Raw genomic sequence first — 15322 nt, 5'->3', positions numbered from 1 at the left:
CTCACCAGCATCCTGTGAGGTATGTTATGTTATCCTGCTGCATAAAGGAGGAAATTAATGTTCTAAAGAGGAACACCCTATGACCGCAGCTAGAAAGTACTATTTATATTCATGTAACAGTGAGGAGTTGGAGAAGACTCTTGAGAGTCCCTTGGACTGCAAGGAGATCCAACCAGTCCATTCTGAAGGAGATCAGCCCTGGGATTTCTTTGGAAGGAATGATGCTAAATCTGAAACTCCAGTACTTTGGCCACCTCATGCGAAGAGTTGACTCATTGGAAAAGACTTTGATGCTGGGAGGGATTGGGAGCAGGAGAAGAAGGGGACGACCGAGGATGAGATGGCTGGATGGCATCACCGACTCAATGGACGTGAGTCTGAGTGAACTCCAGGAGTTGGTGATGGACAGGGAGGCCTGGCATGCTGTGATTCATGGGGTCGCAAAGAGTCGGACATGACTGAGCGACTGAACTGAACTGAGCTGAACAGTGAGGAGATTGGTGTGTTCAAAGTGAATGGTTCAAAATTATGAGAGAGAAGTTATAGGGGAGCAAGTTGTGGCTAGTTCATTTTAAACACCACGTTGTGGCTTCTGGAATAGATTTGGAGGGCAGCAGGGATCCACAGAGGGATTTTGAGCAAGGTAGTGTTTGTGGTACAATAGAAAGCCTAATATCTGTGTGTGCATGCTAAGTTGCTCCAGTCATGTCCAACTCTTTGCAACCCTATGGACTGTAGCCCACCAGGCTCCTCTGTCTGGGATTCTCCAGGCAAATACTGGAGTAGGTTGCCATGCCCTCCTCCAGGTAACTTTCCCAACCCAGGGAAGGAACCCAAGTCTCCTGTGGCTCCTGCATTGGCAGGCAGATGCTTTACCATCAGCACCACCAGCAAGCCCAATTTTGGCTGTAAAGAAGTAAAATTTATGCAGAAAGAGGTTACTATGGGGTTGAAAGAAAGACAAAGGCAAGATTCATTGTGTTATTATTTCTAAAGGGATTTGTATCTATCAAACTATTAATTATTTGTCCTTTCTTTAATTTAGTCAGATACCTATGTATAAAGGCTGGATCCTGGATGGCTTTCCAATGACATTAAACCAAGCAAAGCTTCTGGAGGAAGCACTCACAGGCTACAACAGAAACCTCATAGAACTGGAGGGAAAGAAATCACAAACATCCACATTAGCTGTTGACCCTACAGCTTCCAAAGAAGTGCCTCTTCCCCCTTCTGCATTTGATTTTGTCATGTTATTAGACATTTCAGATAATTCCTCACTGAATCGCATGAATGACATCATGGGTAAGCTGGACACCTTTCTAAAAATGTCTTTTTATGTAATTCAGAGTTCTTTACTTTTCTCTGAAATGGTGAGTATTCCCGTTTACAATTGTAAATGGATAATAAAGAATCCATTTCAGACTTCCAAAGAATTACCTAGCACAGCTTAGTTGCCTCCTGCTCTGTCTGAATTCAACACTCTAGCCCAAACCTGAAGCTAGTAGAGAATTCCATGGTGACCGCAACCATCTCATTCAACCCTTCCATCAACTTGGCAGCTCCCCTGGCCCTGAGGTGCCCTCTTTGAGACTTGAATGAATGAAGGAGCTTCTCATGGCTACTTAGTATATCTTGGTGTGTTACTCTAGTGAACCACATTGGGGCTACAAGCAAGGATTGCTAACATCCTTCCCTTGGATTGTGTATTAACTGAGGAGCAATTATCAGTTGACTGAAGTCCTTACATCATGAGGTCAAATAGTCTTGCCAAGATTCATGGTTTAACTACTTTCCATTGTTGAGATGAAAATATCACTTTATTCCATAAATTAAGTAGTTTTGAATAAAAGCACACATTCTTAGCTTTGCAAGTTATTAGGCATTTGACCTTTGGAAAGCTAATTCTTTCTTTCTTCTAAACCTCCATCTCACAATATATATAATAGAATGGCTCATTGCATTATTACTGGATAATTCAAGGAAAACTGTTTCATTACTCACAACACTTCTGATACCAAAGGTGTATGGGTTTTCCATACCACCCAGTTCTTCAGTTCTTAATAAACACCAAGTGGGTGTCCTAGAATTTAATTCAATCCTAGCAGTAACTTCCCAGAGTTGTCACAGATTTTCACAGTTGGCTCAGTCCCACAAGACTTCTTCCCACTTCAGATGTATGCCTCAATGCAGTGAATCCCCAGGTTACCCACGCTTCTGTCTGACTTGACTATAAATTAGGGGTTTCCATGACCCCTCCTCAGGTCTGATAGATTATCTATAATTATCTGTAATGACTCACAGAACTCAGGGAAGCACTCTACTTACTATTACTATTTTGTTGTAAAGACTGACATAAAAGATACAAATGAACAGCCAGTTGAAGGGGTACACAGGGCAGAGTCTGGAAGAATTCCAAGCTCAGGCCTTTCCCCCGTGGAGCCTGGTGTGTGACACACGCCTGGCACATGGATGCATTCACCAACCCACAAGCTCTCTGAACCCCTTCTTTAGAGTTTTTATGGGAGTTCCATTATGTAGGTATGACTGACTATATAATTGAGCATCGGTGATCAGCCTCTAGCCTCTAGCCTCTTCCCATCCCTAGAAACCAGGGGATAGGACTGAAAGTTCTACTCTGTGGTCAGCTGGTTGCTCAGGCAGAAGGGCTCCACCCTCCCAAGAGTCACCTCTTTGGCATAAACTCAGATGAGGTTGAAAGAGGCTTATTATGAATAATAATAATATAAAAACCCTCCTCTTACCACTATAGGAAATTACAAGGGTTTTCAAAGCTCTGTGTCAGGAGACAAAATCCAAATATACATTTCTTATTGTCTCACATATATTAAATGAGATAAATGTTAAACACTTAGTATAGAATCTGGTACATGCATCAGGAACAATAGTAGCAAGACATCAGGAAACACATCAGGAAAAACAGTGGAAGACTTTGAAATGAACAAAAGATTATTGGATATTCTTTCAATAGAAGACTGAGTATTGTCTATGGGACCCCTTGGAGTATTTGGTTTCATAGGATTCTGTACCTTTCACTGGCTTAACTCATCTCTTCTAGAACCATAAATTGTAGAAAATTGATGGTAATTCAAATTATTCTTGTCCATAGACATACAAATGAATTTTATTCAATTAAGATAGTTAATTTCTACATGCTGAAAAAGATAATTTCAAGTATGACATTGTTCTATACATAGTAACCAGTTTTTTCATCTATTACCATCTATTTTATCATTCCTGTCTGTGAATATGTCTCTTATTCAAATTTTCATTTGAACTAGTTGTAATATCTTGCTGATTCCCTCATTAATTAAAGAATTAGATGATGTTATTGTACATTGTATATGTACAATATGTTTGCTGTTACAGCTAATATAATGACATTTGTGGCTAAGAGAGACTTAGGGAATCATTTCCTCCTATATTTATAGGTGGACATTTAAAGCATGAGCACTTGACTCTTCCTTATTTTGAGTTTGTATAATTTTGAGATCTTCCTTTCACTGTTTATTTAAATAAAAGGACAAAACCATTAGATACTACTTCAGCTCTTGAGCACAGTACTTTATATTGAATGCTGTCTATCAAATTCCAAAAGGGAGAATTTACTTCTCTCCGTACAAAGAAGTAGGGGCTGTACTGACAGTAGTGATGATTGTTCAGCTAACTTCCTATTCTTGTTCAAGGATATCTGAGGATAGGTGAAGAATACTGCCAATCCATGGCTGTTTATTGGCAGAACAGAGCCTACAACTCAAAGCAATCCAACTTGCTTTCAAGATATGATAAGGGCTGAGAATGTTTATTTCCTGATCTTGGTGCTATTTATCCTATTTTCAGTTTGGGAAGCCACTGAGCTGTATATTCACGTATGCATGCTTTCAGGAAGGTATAGTTCAATAAGCAGTTTGAAAATTCAAAAAGAAATTCAGAACTTGGAGTGAGATAACTGGAATCAAATGCTTTTTCTTTCACTTATAAACTATACCATTTGGGGCCAATTTGAGAATCACAATCCTACTTTACAAGTTTTGTTGTGGATATAAAATAATGTACTACAGTCTTCCCTTAATATTCACAGGGGATTAATTCCAGAACCCATTTGGATACCAAGAGGAGGGCATGGCAACCCACTCCCGTATTCCTGCCTGGAGAATTCCCATGGACAGAGGAGTCTGGCAGGCTACGGTCCATGGGATTGCAAACAGACACAACTGAGTGACCAAAATCCAAGGATGCACAAGTCCCTTATATAAAATGATATGAGACTTGCATATAACCTATACACATCCTCCTGTATACTTTAAATCGTCTCTAGATTACTTATAATACCTAATACAATGTGACTGCTATATAGTTGCCACACCTGGAAAAATATAGTTTTGCTTTTGGACCCTTTCTGGAATTATTATTCCAAATATTTTCAATCTGTTGTTGGTTGACTCTACTGATATGGAGGGCTGACTGTATGTGTAAAAACATTTAAGAACTGTGTGCTAAATTTTACCTATAAATCAAGTAAGACAAAGACTGAAACATTTCCATTGGGTTGATGTCTTTGATAACCAGAAGGAGAGCTGTTTCAATGGAGTGGGGGACAGGAAAGGATGGATTGCTATGGAACGGAATGTGAATGGGGGTGGGGAGGTGGAGAGTGTGAGTAAAGATACCTCTCAAGAAACTTGTCTCTGAACAAAAGGAAAGAACTATGGAAACAGGATATTTTTATCATTATTGTTTTAGTATTCCTTTTCTCTCTCCCTCTGTGTCTCTTTCTCATCTCTGTCTCTCTCCCCCTCACACCCTGTTTTAGGAAAGGGTACACTTATATGAAAGAGCTCAGCTGATTTTTGAGCCAGATAGTCAGTGAGGTTACAAGTCAAAAAGAGAGATGGATATCATCTAAGGCTGATGCAGCAGAAAGATATAAACTGAAGTTGTCAGATGAGGGAGAGAAGTTGAAATGTTCAACCGTGTAACTCAGGTTTGCTAAAATAATAAAATCAAGTCAGGATAGTGCTTGTCAATTTGGGGGAAATGATGTACAAATTTAGGGGGATGGCTCATACAGATTCATCAACTATAAAGGAGTGCTGGCAAGACAAATGATAAGGGTATAGATCATTAATATTGTAGAGATGGGGCCATTCCAGAGGTGGAGCCCTTCAAGGTGATCAAAAAATCCAAGATGTGGCCATGTTAGTGAAGTGGAGAGAAGAGGAAGGGGCCAAAGCCTGGGTGCAATTGGGGAAGAGAAGAATGCTGATACATGTTCTGAAGTCCTTGACAAAATAAGCTATTGACCATGGGATGGTTCATGATAGTTCCCATAGTCTTTTTCCATCGCTCATTGTCGTCAGCATCTTTGGGTTTTCTGAATAACCTAAAAGCATATTCTGTTTTCTGAACTAATTTCCTCTTTTTCTATCATGAATATAGATGGAGGACAATTGATTGCTGTATCCTGTGAGGGGCCTTCATCTTTTTGAGTGCTATTAATTTGCTCTTCAGTGTTCTCTTGCATTAACTGAGTAATCTAGTTCCTTTTAATCTAGTTCAAGGCTTTCTTTCCCTCTTTATGATTTTCCATCTATACTGAATTCATAAGTATTCTGGCCATTGTTTCTTAATCCTTGCTAGGACTCAATCAGAGGAGCTGAAATTGGTTTTGGCTTCAGTCTCCTGTGATATGTTCCTTTCTGTCTCTTCTACAGGGAAAAATCATAGAGTCTAGAAAGATAAATTATTGTGTTCTAATATAATATTGACAAATAACTTGCATATTTGACTTTATGGCTACCCTGTTATTTCATTCTTAATTTTTACATCATGGTGTTGATTTTCTAATTGCTTCCTTGTTTGTTATTTATGACAAACCATCATTTTTCAGTACCTTCTCTTCACGGTCAATCCCAAGATGTTCTACCTTGAAACTAGAGCTCCTCTTAAATGTTGTATTTTACCTCCTTCTCCTAATTTCTAAGGGAAATTTGAATTCTGACCCCCAAACTATACTTTACTTTTTCAATATTTTGTTAAACATTTTAATTAATATTGAGCCAAAGAGGAGGACCATATTCATTTGGCTTTTTTGTATCAGTATATTTTGGCAGTGCTACTGCAACTTTGACTGGTGTGGCAGATTGTCTAATTAAGTAATTTCAATATCATAGCTGAAGCATTTTCAAGTGAAGCCCCTCATGAAGATATCAATCAGCGTGTAGCTGCTAAACACAAAGATACAGATGAGGACCAGAATTTAAGAGATCAAATACAGCACAGGTTAGTTTAAAACTCATTGTCTTCTTGTTTCTTGCCCTGTGAACAAACTGGCAACTAGTCAATTTAGAATCATCAGATCTAGGGGGAAGATGTATTTCCTAGCGTTCACTGTTTTATAGGTAAAACAAAACTAAGTAGCTTTGATATTGAGTGAAATATTTATGTGCTAGCTTTTATATTCAGAGTATAAGTCATCAAAGTCACAGAAAAAAAGAATTAAATCAAGCAACATTTCCCTTTATGGCTACATGAACTTACAGGTTCATTAGAGGGAATCCTAATTCACCCCCCTTTCAACAAATGCCAATAAAGATCTTGGAATTCGAAAGATCTAGGCATCAGAGTATAGAGTATAGTTCTAAAACTAAAATGAAATAATGCATAATAAGCATTCTTTTGGTTGTGTGCAGTTTGCTCATTGGAAAAGAAAAATTAGACAAAGTTAAACAATGTTTTGAAAACTTGAGAACTCTGAAAACATGAGTTGAGGCAACAAAGAGGAATTTGATTCATGAGGCCTGTCTACTCTCAGAGGACAAAACTCATTCCACGAGTATGTTTGAGTAAAGCAAATTTGCATGGACAGAGGAGTCTGGCAGGCTACAGTCCATGGGGTCACAAGAGTCAGGCATGACTTAGTGACTGACTAAACCACCACCACCATCGACACTTACTCAAGGGTTTCTTGAACTTCTCTAACTATGAAAAAGTAGATAACCTATGTGGCTCAGGCTATAGCTGCCAGCAGAAGGGCACTCAGTCTACTATGAGTACAGGTGATGTTTCCTTAGAACTTCATTTAGAAAACTAAACCCACATCAAAGGTTTCCTGAAATGGTAGAATTTCCAAATCTACTCTTACTCTTTCCTATACCTCAAAACATATGGCTAGTTGGCATTAAATGATGTCTTCTTTATTTTTATTTTTTTTACACTTCAATAATCATTTTATTAGTTACAGAAGAATCTCTACTAGTATTTACATAGTGCAAAAAAGCTGTTATTACCCTCTAAAATGTGATATAACAATCATCCTTCATACAGCAAAAGAACAAGATGAAAATCCCTTCATGTTATAATTCATAATAATTTTGCTAGCCTTTAATTAGAGCATTACAATTAAGACATTAAATTATAAATTCATGTGGTATATTTAGAAATTAAATTAGAAAATAATACAAATCCTTTTAAAGTGTGATGTGCCAACAAAGTTTAAATTTTTATCATTAATTAGGATTCAGATTTCAGATTAGGCAAACAATTTGGTTGATTCTGGGAAGTGTGTTAAGTTTGGAAGGAACAAGATAGGAGGAAGATAATAAATTACTTCATGAAAAATTTTTAAAAATCAAAAAAAGATAAAGTAAACAGATAAGTTAATGTTCTACCTTGTTGGCACAACATACAGAAAATACTTAAATAACAGGTTTATTTTTAAGCAAACAGTAGTGAACTCCACATTCATTTTTTCAACTCTAACATAAAACTGTTCAATCCTAACACATTGTTGCTTTAATATATGTAGAAAGAAGTATTACTGTTTGTAAAGCTGCTGTTTGCTTAAAAATGATGTCTTCTTTAAAGTGGATGTATTTCATTGCCTGTGGACTTCTTAAAGTTGCTTTTTTCATGTATGTTGGCAGCTGTTTTTTTCATCATGTACATCAGATAAATCATGCTTAATGTTACTCCAACATTTCAATCAGTATGTGATATTCATATGTGATGTGATATATATTATATATTCAGTATGTGATAGTCATATATTCAGTATGTGATAGTCATATATTCAGTATGTGATATTCATATAATTCATGATATTATATTCATATAATATTTGGGTTTTGCAGAATTGTAGGCTTCCTGGACAACTGGCCTTCGTTGGAGCAGTGGTTTACAGAGCCAGAAAACATTTTAATAAAAATCAATGCTGAAGTAGATAAACAGTCATTGTTCCAAAAAGTAAAGGAAATGATTATGACTGAAATAATTAAAAAAGAAAATAAAGGTAATTACAATTCTTTTATAATTTTGAGTTTATGTAACAAAAATGTAATGTGTGGTTTTGATGAGCTTAGGAAGAAATGAAATGTTACCCTTTTGTTTATCAGTCAGTTATCACTGACAACTGTAATTTCTTGGTATAATAAAAAGTGGTCAAAATTATCAATATCACAAAGGTTCTAAAACTGCCTTGGTAGAATGCTTTCTTCCATCCCCAGATTAGTGACCTAACTACTACGATTTATCAGTGAACTGACACTGAAATAGTGCAGAAGTGTAAGCTGCAATCACCTTGGGAAGCCAGGAGTTCAAATTTAGAAAGACAAGCTTCCACATCTAAATGTCCACGCCCCCAAAACATCCATGTGAAACTTTCAGACAAAGCAAATATATTATATAAAAGGCTTAACATGTTATTTTGACAGTCAGAAATTAGGCTAAGAGGAGGAAGGTAACCACTAGAGTTGAGATTGAAAAGCAAAAACAAATTGAATCTAGGCTATAGCTTCAACAAGTCTGACCCAGACTTGCCTGAGAGTGTCGAGGAGTCTCCAGCAGAGGCATGGGTCAGTGGTGGCCTGCTGCTGGGTTGAGGGCAGTGAGTATAGCAGTACATGCATGGGATCTTTTGAAGGAGGTCACCATTATCTGCATTACCTCCACCATAGTTTGGCCCCAGGTAAATAGCAGGGAGGGAACACAGCTCCACCCATCAACAGAAAATTGGATTAATGATTTACTGAGCATGGCCTCCCCCATCAAAACAAGACCCAGTTTCCCCCTCAGTTTGTCTCTTCCATGAGGAAGCTTCCATAAGCCTCATATCCTTCTCCATCAAAGGGCAGACAGACTGAAAACCACAATAACAGAAAACTAACCAATTGATCACATGGACTACAGTCTTGTCTAACTCAATGAAACTATGAGCCATGCCGTGAAGGGCCACCCAAGATGAATGGGTCATGATGGAAAGTTATGACAAAAAGTGGTCCACAGAGAAGGGAATGGTAAACCACTTCAGAACCTCATGAACAATATGAAAAGGCAAAAAGATAGGACACTGAAAGATGAACTCCCCAGGTCAGTACATGCCCAATATGCTACTGGAGATCAGTGGAGAAATAACTCCAAAAAGAATGAAGAGATGGAGTGAAAGCAAAAACAAAACCCAGCTGAGGATGTGACTGGTGATGGAAGCAAGGTCTGATGCTGTAAAGAGCAATATTGCATGGGAACTGGGATTGTTATGTGCATGTATCAAGGGAAACTGGAAGTGGTCAAACAGGAGATGGCAAGAGTGAATGTCAACATTTTAGGAATCAACAAACTAAAATGGACTGGAATGGGTGGATTTAAATCAGATTACCATTATGTCTACGACTGTGGCAAGAATCCCTTAGAAGAAATGGAATAGCCGTCATAGTCAACAAAAGATTCCAAAATACAGTACTTGGATGCCATCTCAAAAATGACAGAATGATCTCTGTTCATTTCCAAGGCAAACCATTTAATATCACAGTAATCCAAGTCTATGCCCTGACCAGTAATGCTGAAGAAGCTGAAGTTGAACGATTCTATGAAGACCTACAAGACCTTCTAGAACTAACACCCCAAAAAGATGTCCTTTTCATTATAGGGGACTGGAATGCTAAAGTAGGAACTCAAGAAACATCTGGAGAAACAGGCAACTTTGGCCATGGTGTACAGAATGAAGCAGGGAAAAAGCTAACAGAGTTTTACCAAGAGAACACACTGGTCACAGCAAACACCCTCTTCCAACAACACAAGAGAGGACTCTACACGTGGACATCACCAGATGGTCAATGCCGAAATCAGATTGATTATATTCTTTGCAGCCAAAGATGGAGAAGCTCTATGCAGTAAGCAAAAACAAGACCAGGACCTGACTGTGGCTCAGATCATGAACTCCTTATTGCCAAATTCAGACTTAAATTGAAGAAAGTAGGGAAAATGACTAGGCCATTCAGGTATGACCTAAATCAAATCCCTTACAATTATAGAGTGGAAATGAGAAATAGATTCAAGGGATTAGATCTGATAGACAGAGTACCTGATGAACTATGGACAGAGGTTCGTGACATTGTACAGGAGACAGGGATCAACACCATCCCCAAGAAAAAGAAATGCAAAGAAGCAAAATGGCTGTCTGAGGAGGCCTTACAAATAGCTGTGAAAAGAAGAGAAGCGAAAAGCCAAGGAAAAAAGGAAAGATATACCGATTTGAATGCAGAGTTCCAAAGAATAGCAAGGAGAGATAAGAAAGACTTCCTCAGTGATCAGTGCAAAGAAATAGAGGAAAACAATAGAGTGGGAAAGAATAGAGATCTCTTCAAGAAAATAAGAGATACCAAGGGGACATTTCATGCAAAGATGGGCTCAATAAAAGACAGAAATGGTATGGACATAACAGAAGCAGAAGATATTAAGAAGAGGTGATAAGAATACACAGAAGAACTATACAAAAAAGATCTTCATGACCCAGATAATCATGATGGTGTGATCACTCACCTAGAGCAAGACATCCTGGAATGTGAAGTCAAGTGGGCCTTAGAAAGCATCACGATGAACAAAGCTAGTGGAGGTGATGGAATTCCAGTGGAGCTATTTCAAATTTTGAAAGATGATGCTGTTAAAGTTCTGCACTCAATATGCCAGCAAATATGGAAGACTCAGCAGTGGCCATGGGACCAGAAAAGGTCAGTTATCATTCCAATCCCAAAGAAAGGCAATGCCAAGGAATGCTCAAACTACCTCACAATTGCACTCATCTCACTTGCTAGTAAAGTAATGCTCAAAATTCTCCAAGCCAGGCTTCAACAGTATGTAAACCATGAACTTCCAGATATTCAAATTGGTTTTAGAAAAGGCAGAGGAACCAGAGATCAAATTGCCAACATCCCCTGGATCATCGAAAAAGCAAGAGAGTTTCAGAAAAACATCTATTTCTGCTTTATTGACTATGCCAAAGCCTTTGATTGTGTGGATCACAACAAACTGTGGAAAATTCTGAAAGAGATGGGAATACCAGATCACCTGACCTGCCTCTTGAGAACTCTGCATGCAAGTCAGGAAGCAATAGTTAGAACGGGAAATGGAACAACAGACTGGTTGCAAATCAGGAAACGAGTTCGTCAAGGCTGTATATTGTCACCCTGCTTATTTAACTTATATGCAGAGTACATCATGCAAAATGCTGGGCTGGATGAGACACAAAGGGGAATCAAGATTGCCTGGAGAAATATCCATAACCTCAGATATGCAGGTGACACCACCCTATGGCAGAAAGGGAAGAAAAAGTAAAGGGCCTTTTGATGAAAGTGAAAGAGGAGAGTGAAAAAGTTGGCTTAAAGCTCAACATTCAGAAAACTAAGATCATGGCATCTGGTCCTATCACTTCATGGCAAATAGATAGGGAAACAGTTTTTATTTTGGGAGGGGGACAGACTTTATTTGGGGGGGGGGGGCTCCAAAATCACTGCAGATGGTGACTGCAGCCATGAAATTAAAAGACACTTATTCCTTGGAAGAAAAGTTTTGACCAATCTAGACAGCATATTAAGAAGCAGAGACATTACTTTGCCAACAAAGGTCCATCTAGGCAAGGCTATGGTTTTTCCAGTAGTCATGTATGGATGTGACAGTTGGACTGTAAAAAAAGCTGAGTGCCAAAGAATTGATGCTTTTGAACTGTGGTTGGAGAAGACTCTTGAGAGTCCCTTGGACATCAAGGAGATAGAACCAATTTGTCTTAAAGGAAATCAGTCCTGAATATTCATTGGAAGGACAGATGCTGAAGCTGAAACTCCAATCCTTTGGCCACCTTATGCGAAGAACTGACTCATTGGAAAAGACCCTGATGCTGGGAAAGATTGAAGGCGAGAGGAGAAGGGGACAGCAGAGGATTAGATTGTTGGATGGCATCACCAACTGAATTGACATGAGTTTGAGTAGGTTCCAGGAGTTGGTGATGGACAGGGAGGCCTGGCGTGCTGCAGTCCATGGGGTTGCAAAGAGTCAGACATGACTGAGCAACTGAACTGAACTGAACTGTAGCTTCAAACATCTACAAATTTGAATCAGTGTTTTTACCAGCTATCAGACTCACTTCAAAATTCTCCTAAAGGTTTTATATTCCAGTCACTTATTACGTGAACAGAATCCACTGCCACTTATTTAAGATTTACATTCCAATCCATTAATCATTTTTAACAAATATTTTGGTCATTAAAATAATAAATATTTTCCAGTGCTCTGTACTTAACATCCTGATTAAGTTAAAAACAAATAATAAAAGGATATGGTACTTCTATGAATAGTCTGCTGTTTTAAAATAATCATAATATACTGTTAAGTGGGAAAAATCAGGTTATATTTAAATTGTCCCTTTTTTGTTTTTAAAAGTATATCTATTATTAAATTTGAGCTTGCCAGGTGGATCAGTGGTAAAGAATCTGTCTATGCAGGAGACATGAGTTCTATCCCTGGGTTGGGAAGATTCCCTGGAGGCAACCCCCTCCAGTATTCCTGCTTGGCAAATCCCATGGACAGAGGAGCATGGTGGGCTACAGTCCATGGGGTCGCAAAAGAGTCAGACATAACTAAGCGATTAAAACTACAGCAACAATTATTTAATGCATGTGCACAGAAAATAGTGACAGTATCAGTTCAGTTCAGTCGCTCAGTCGTGTCTGACTCTTTGTGACCCCATAAATCGCAGCATGCCAGGCCTCCCTGTCCATCACCAGCTCTACTCAAACTCATGTCCATCAAGTCAGTGACGCCATCCAGCCATCTCATCCTCTGTTGTTGCCTTCTCCTCCTGCCCCCAATCCCTCTCAGCATCAGAGTCTTTTCCAATGAGTCAACTCTTCTCATGAGGTGGCCATAGTATTGGAATTTCAGCTTCACCATCAGTCCTTCCAATGAACACCCAGGACTGATCTCCTTTAGGATGGACTGGTTGGATCTCCTTGCAGTCCAAGGGACTCTCAAGAGTCTTCTCCAACAGCACAGTATATATATATATATGTATATATAAAATTCAACTCAATAAATCTGAAGCTCTAACTGGCTTTATTCAACTATTCCTGACCAAACAATGTCCCATCTAACAACTAGAAGACACTCTGCAGGGAAGTAAAAAGTAGAAGTTTTCATAGACATGAGGGTGGAACAGGGAAGTCTTTAGCAAAAGGGGAAAAAAATGGTTATTTTGGGCCAGGACATCTTTTAGGGGAAGGGAACTGCAGGGGTCTTTGCCATGCAGATTGACTCTTCTTCTTTGATAAAGAGGGGAGGTGATATAGAGAGGGCTCCCATGACAGATCATCTCATTGGTGTGAACCAGAAAATTCCAAACTGATTGATTAAAATTATACTTCTGAGGAAGGTAGAAACTGCAACTGAGGCAGGTAGTATAGGTTTGGTATCATGGACTTTACTTATGTAGCACAAGTGATGCCATTTGGGGCTTATGGTTTTCTCTTTAACAATAATACAGTCTTTGATGAGGAGGGAAGAAGGAGGACAAAGAGAATTAACAAGAAATTTCTCTTTCAGCTTATTTGTCTACATTGTTGAGATTTTAAAGGCAGTAATTATAGATTACTTTCATAATCAGAAAAGATATTAATTTCCAGTTTGAAAAAAATCCAATAAAACAAATCCTCCTTATCTTGCCAAGTTGAAAAGAATGATCTGAGGGCAATGGGAGAAATAGCCATACAAGGGTTTAGGTGTTCACTTCCATTGGTACAGGGGTAAAGTCGTGGCCATTTCCAGGGTGGAGCACTGGGAAGTCAGGGAGGGTGGGAAGGGCACACTGGGTAAGGTAAGCTTGAATCCAGAAGGGCAAAGGGCCCTGACAATTACAGGAGCCTAGACAATCCAGAAACACCCCCTCAGGACCCCAGAGCTGTCTCCTCTGCCTGGAACTCACACTCCCTCAATCTCTTCAAGTCTTTGCTCAATTGCCACCTCCTCAGTGGGTCTACCCTGCAAAGCAAGCCATTTAAACAAACTGTAAAAGCTGCCTCACAGCACTGCTGATGCCCTGCCCTCTGCTCTACGTACTTTCCCTAAAACGCTTACCACCTTCCAGCTTCTTATGTGACTTACTTTATTCATCATGTTTATGGTTTGCAAGCTTCACAAGGCAGTGATCTTTCTCTTTTGTTTCACTTTTGTATCTCTGGCAGCCACAACTGTGCCTAGCATTGTTTATATTACTATTATTTACAGTGTTGGTATAGTTTTACCTGTTGACAGTATTCGCTTGCATGCATGCTCAGTCCCTTCAGTCGTGTCCAACTCTTTGCGAACCTATGGACCATAGCTTACCAGGCTCCTCTGTCCCTGGGATTCTTCTGGCAAGAATACTGAGTGGGTTTCCATGCCCACCTCCAGGGGAGGTTCCCCACCCAGGGATTGAGCCTGTCTTTTATGTCTCCTACATTGGCAGATGGGTTCTTTACCACCAGTGCCACCTGGGAAGCCCACAGTATTGGCATAGTTTTATCTTATTGTTATAAGGCTTCCTTTCCTTCAAGGCACAACTGAGATTGAATAACTAGCTAGTGCATGAATGGATGAATTTTGTTAAGCCTTATTTGAGTACTGAGCACCATTCTAAATGCTTTATATGTATTTACCCCTAGAAGTTGGTGCCGCATGCATTTCTGTTCCCTTCTATGTCCTCCCGATCCCCACCTCTTCTGTCATATTGCCCTTCACCTTCTCTTTAGGCTTTTTTCACCTCATCTATCCACTAGAAAATTTGACTTAATATTTTACTTTCCTATCCCAGTATATTAGCTAATTCTAGATTGTTAGTTTTAAAGTCGGCACCCTCTCAGCAAGTCTTCTACCTGCTACAGATACACACACACACACACACACACACACACACACACACACACACACGTCATCACCATCTCCATCAGAGTCAGGGGAAATGGTATTTCTAACCAGACAGAGATGATGTCAGATGTCAGCTTCA

At 39.1% G+C, this 15322-nt stretch overlaps 1 protein-coding gene across 1 annotated transcript in view; it reads left to right on the top strand.

The window, feature by feature from the left end:
* The window catches only part of SPEF2 (sperm flagellar 2), a 195311-nt gene that overhangs the window by 74306 nt on the left and 105683 nt on the right, over window positions 1–15322 (top strand). Inside the window, exons 15-17 of the mRNA XM_052659101.1 lie at window positions 1046–1302; window positions 6192–6300; window positions 8151–8308. Coding sequence (XP_052515061.1) covers window positions 1046–1302; window positions 6192–6300; window positions 8151–8308 — 524 coding nt within the window. The remainder of the gene's footprint in view (window positions 1–1045; window positions 1303–6191; window positions 6301–8150; window positions 8309–15322) is intronic.

Source organism: Budorcas taxicolor, chromosome 20 (genome assembly GCF_023091745.1).
Source record: "Budorcas taxicolor isolate Tak-1 chromosome 20, Takin1.1, whole genome shotgun sequence".
NCBI classification, from domain to species: Eukaryota; Metazoa; Chordata; class Mammalia; order Artiodactyla; family Bovidae; genus Budorcas; species Budorcas taxicolor.
The sequence above is the reverse complement of the archived record's forward strand: the minus strand, read 5'-3'. Positions and strand labels throughout refer to the sequence as shown.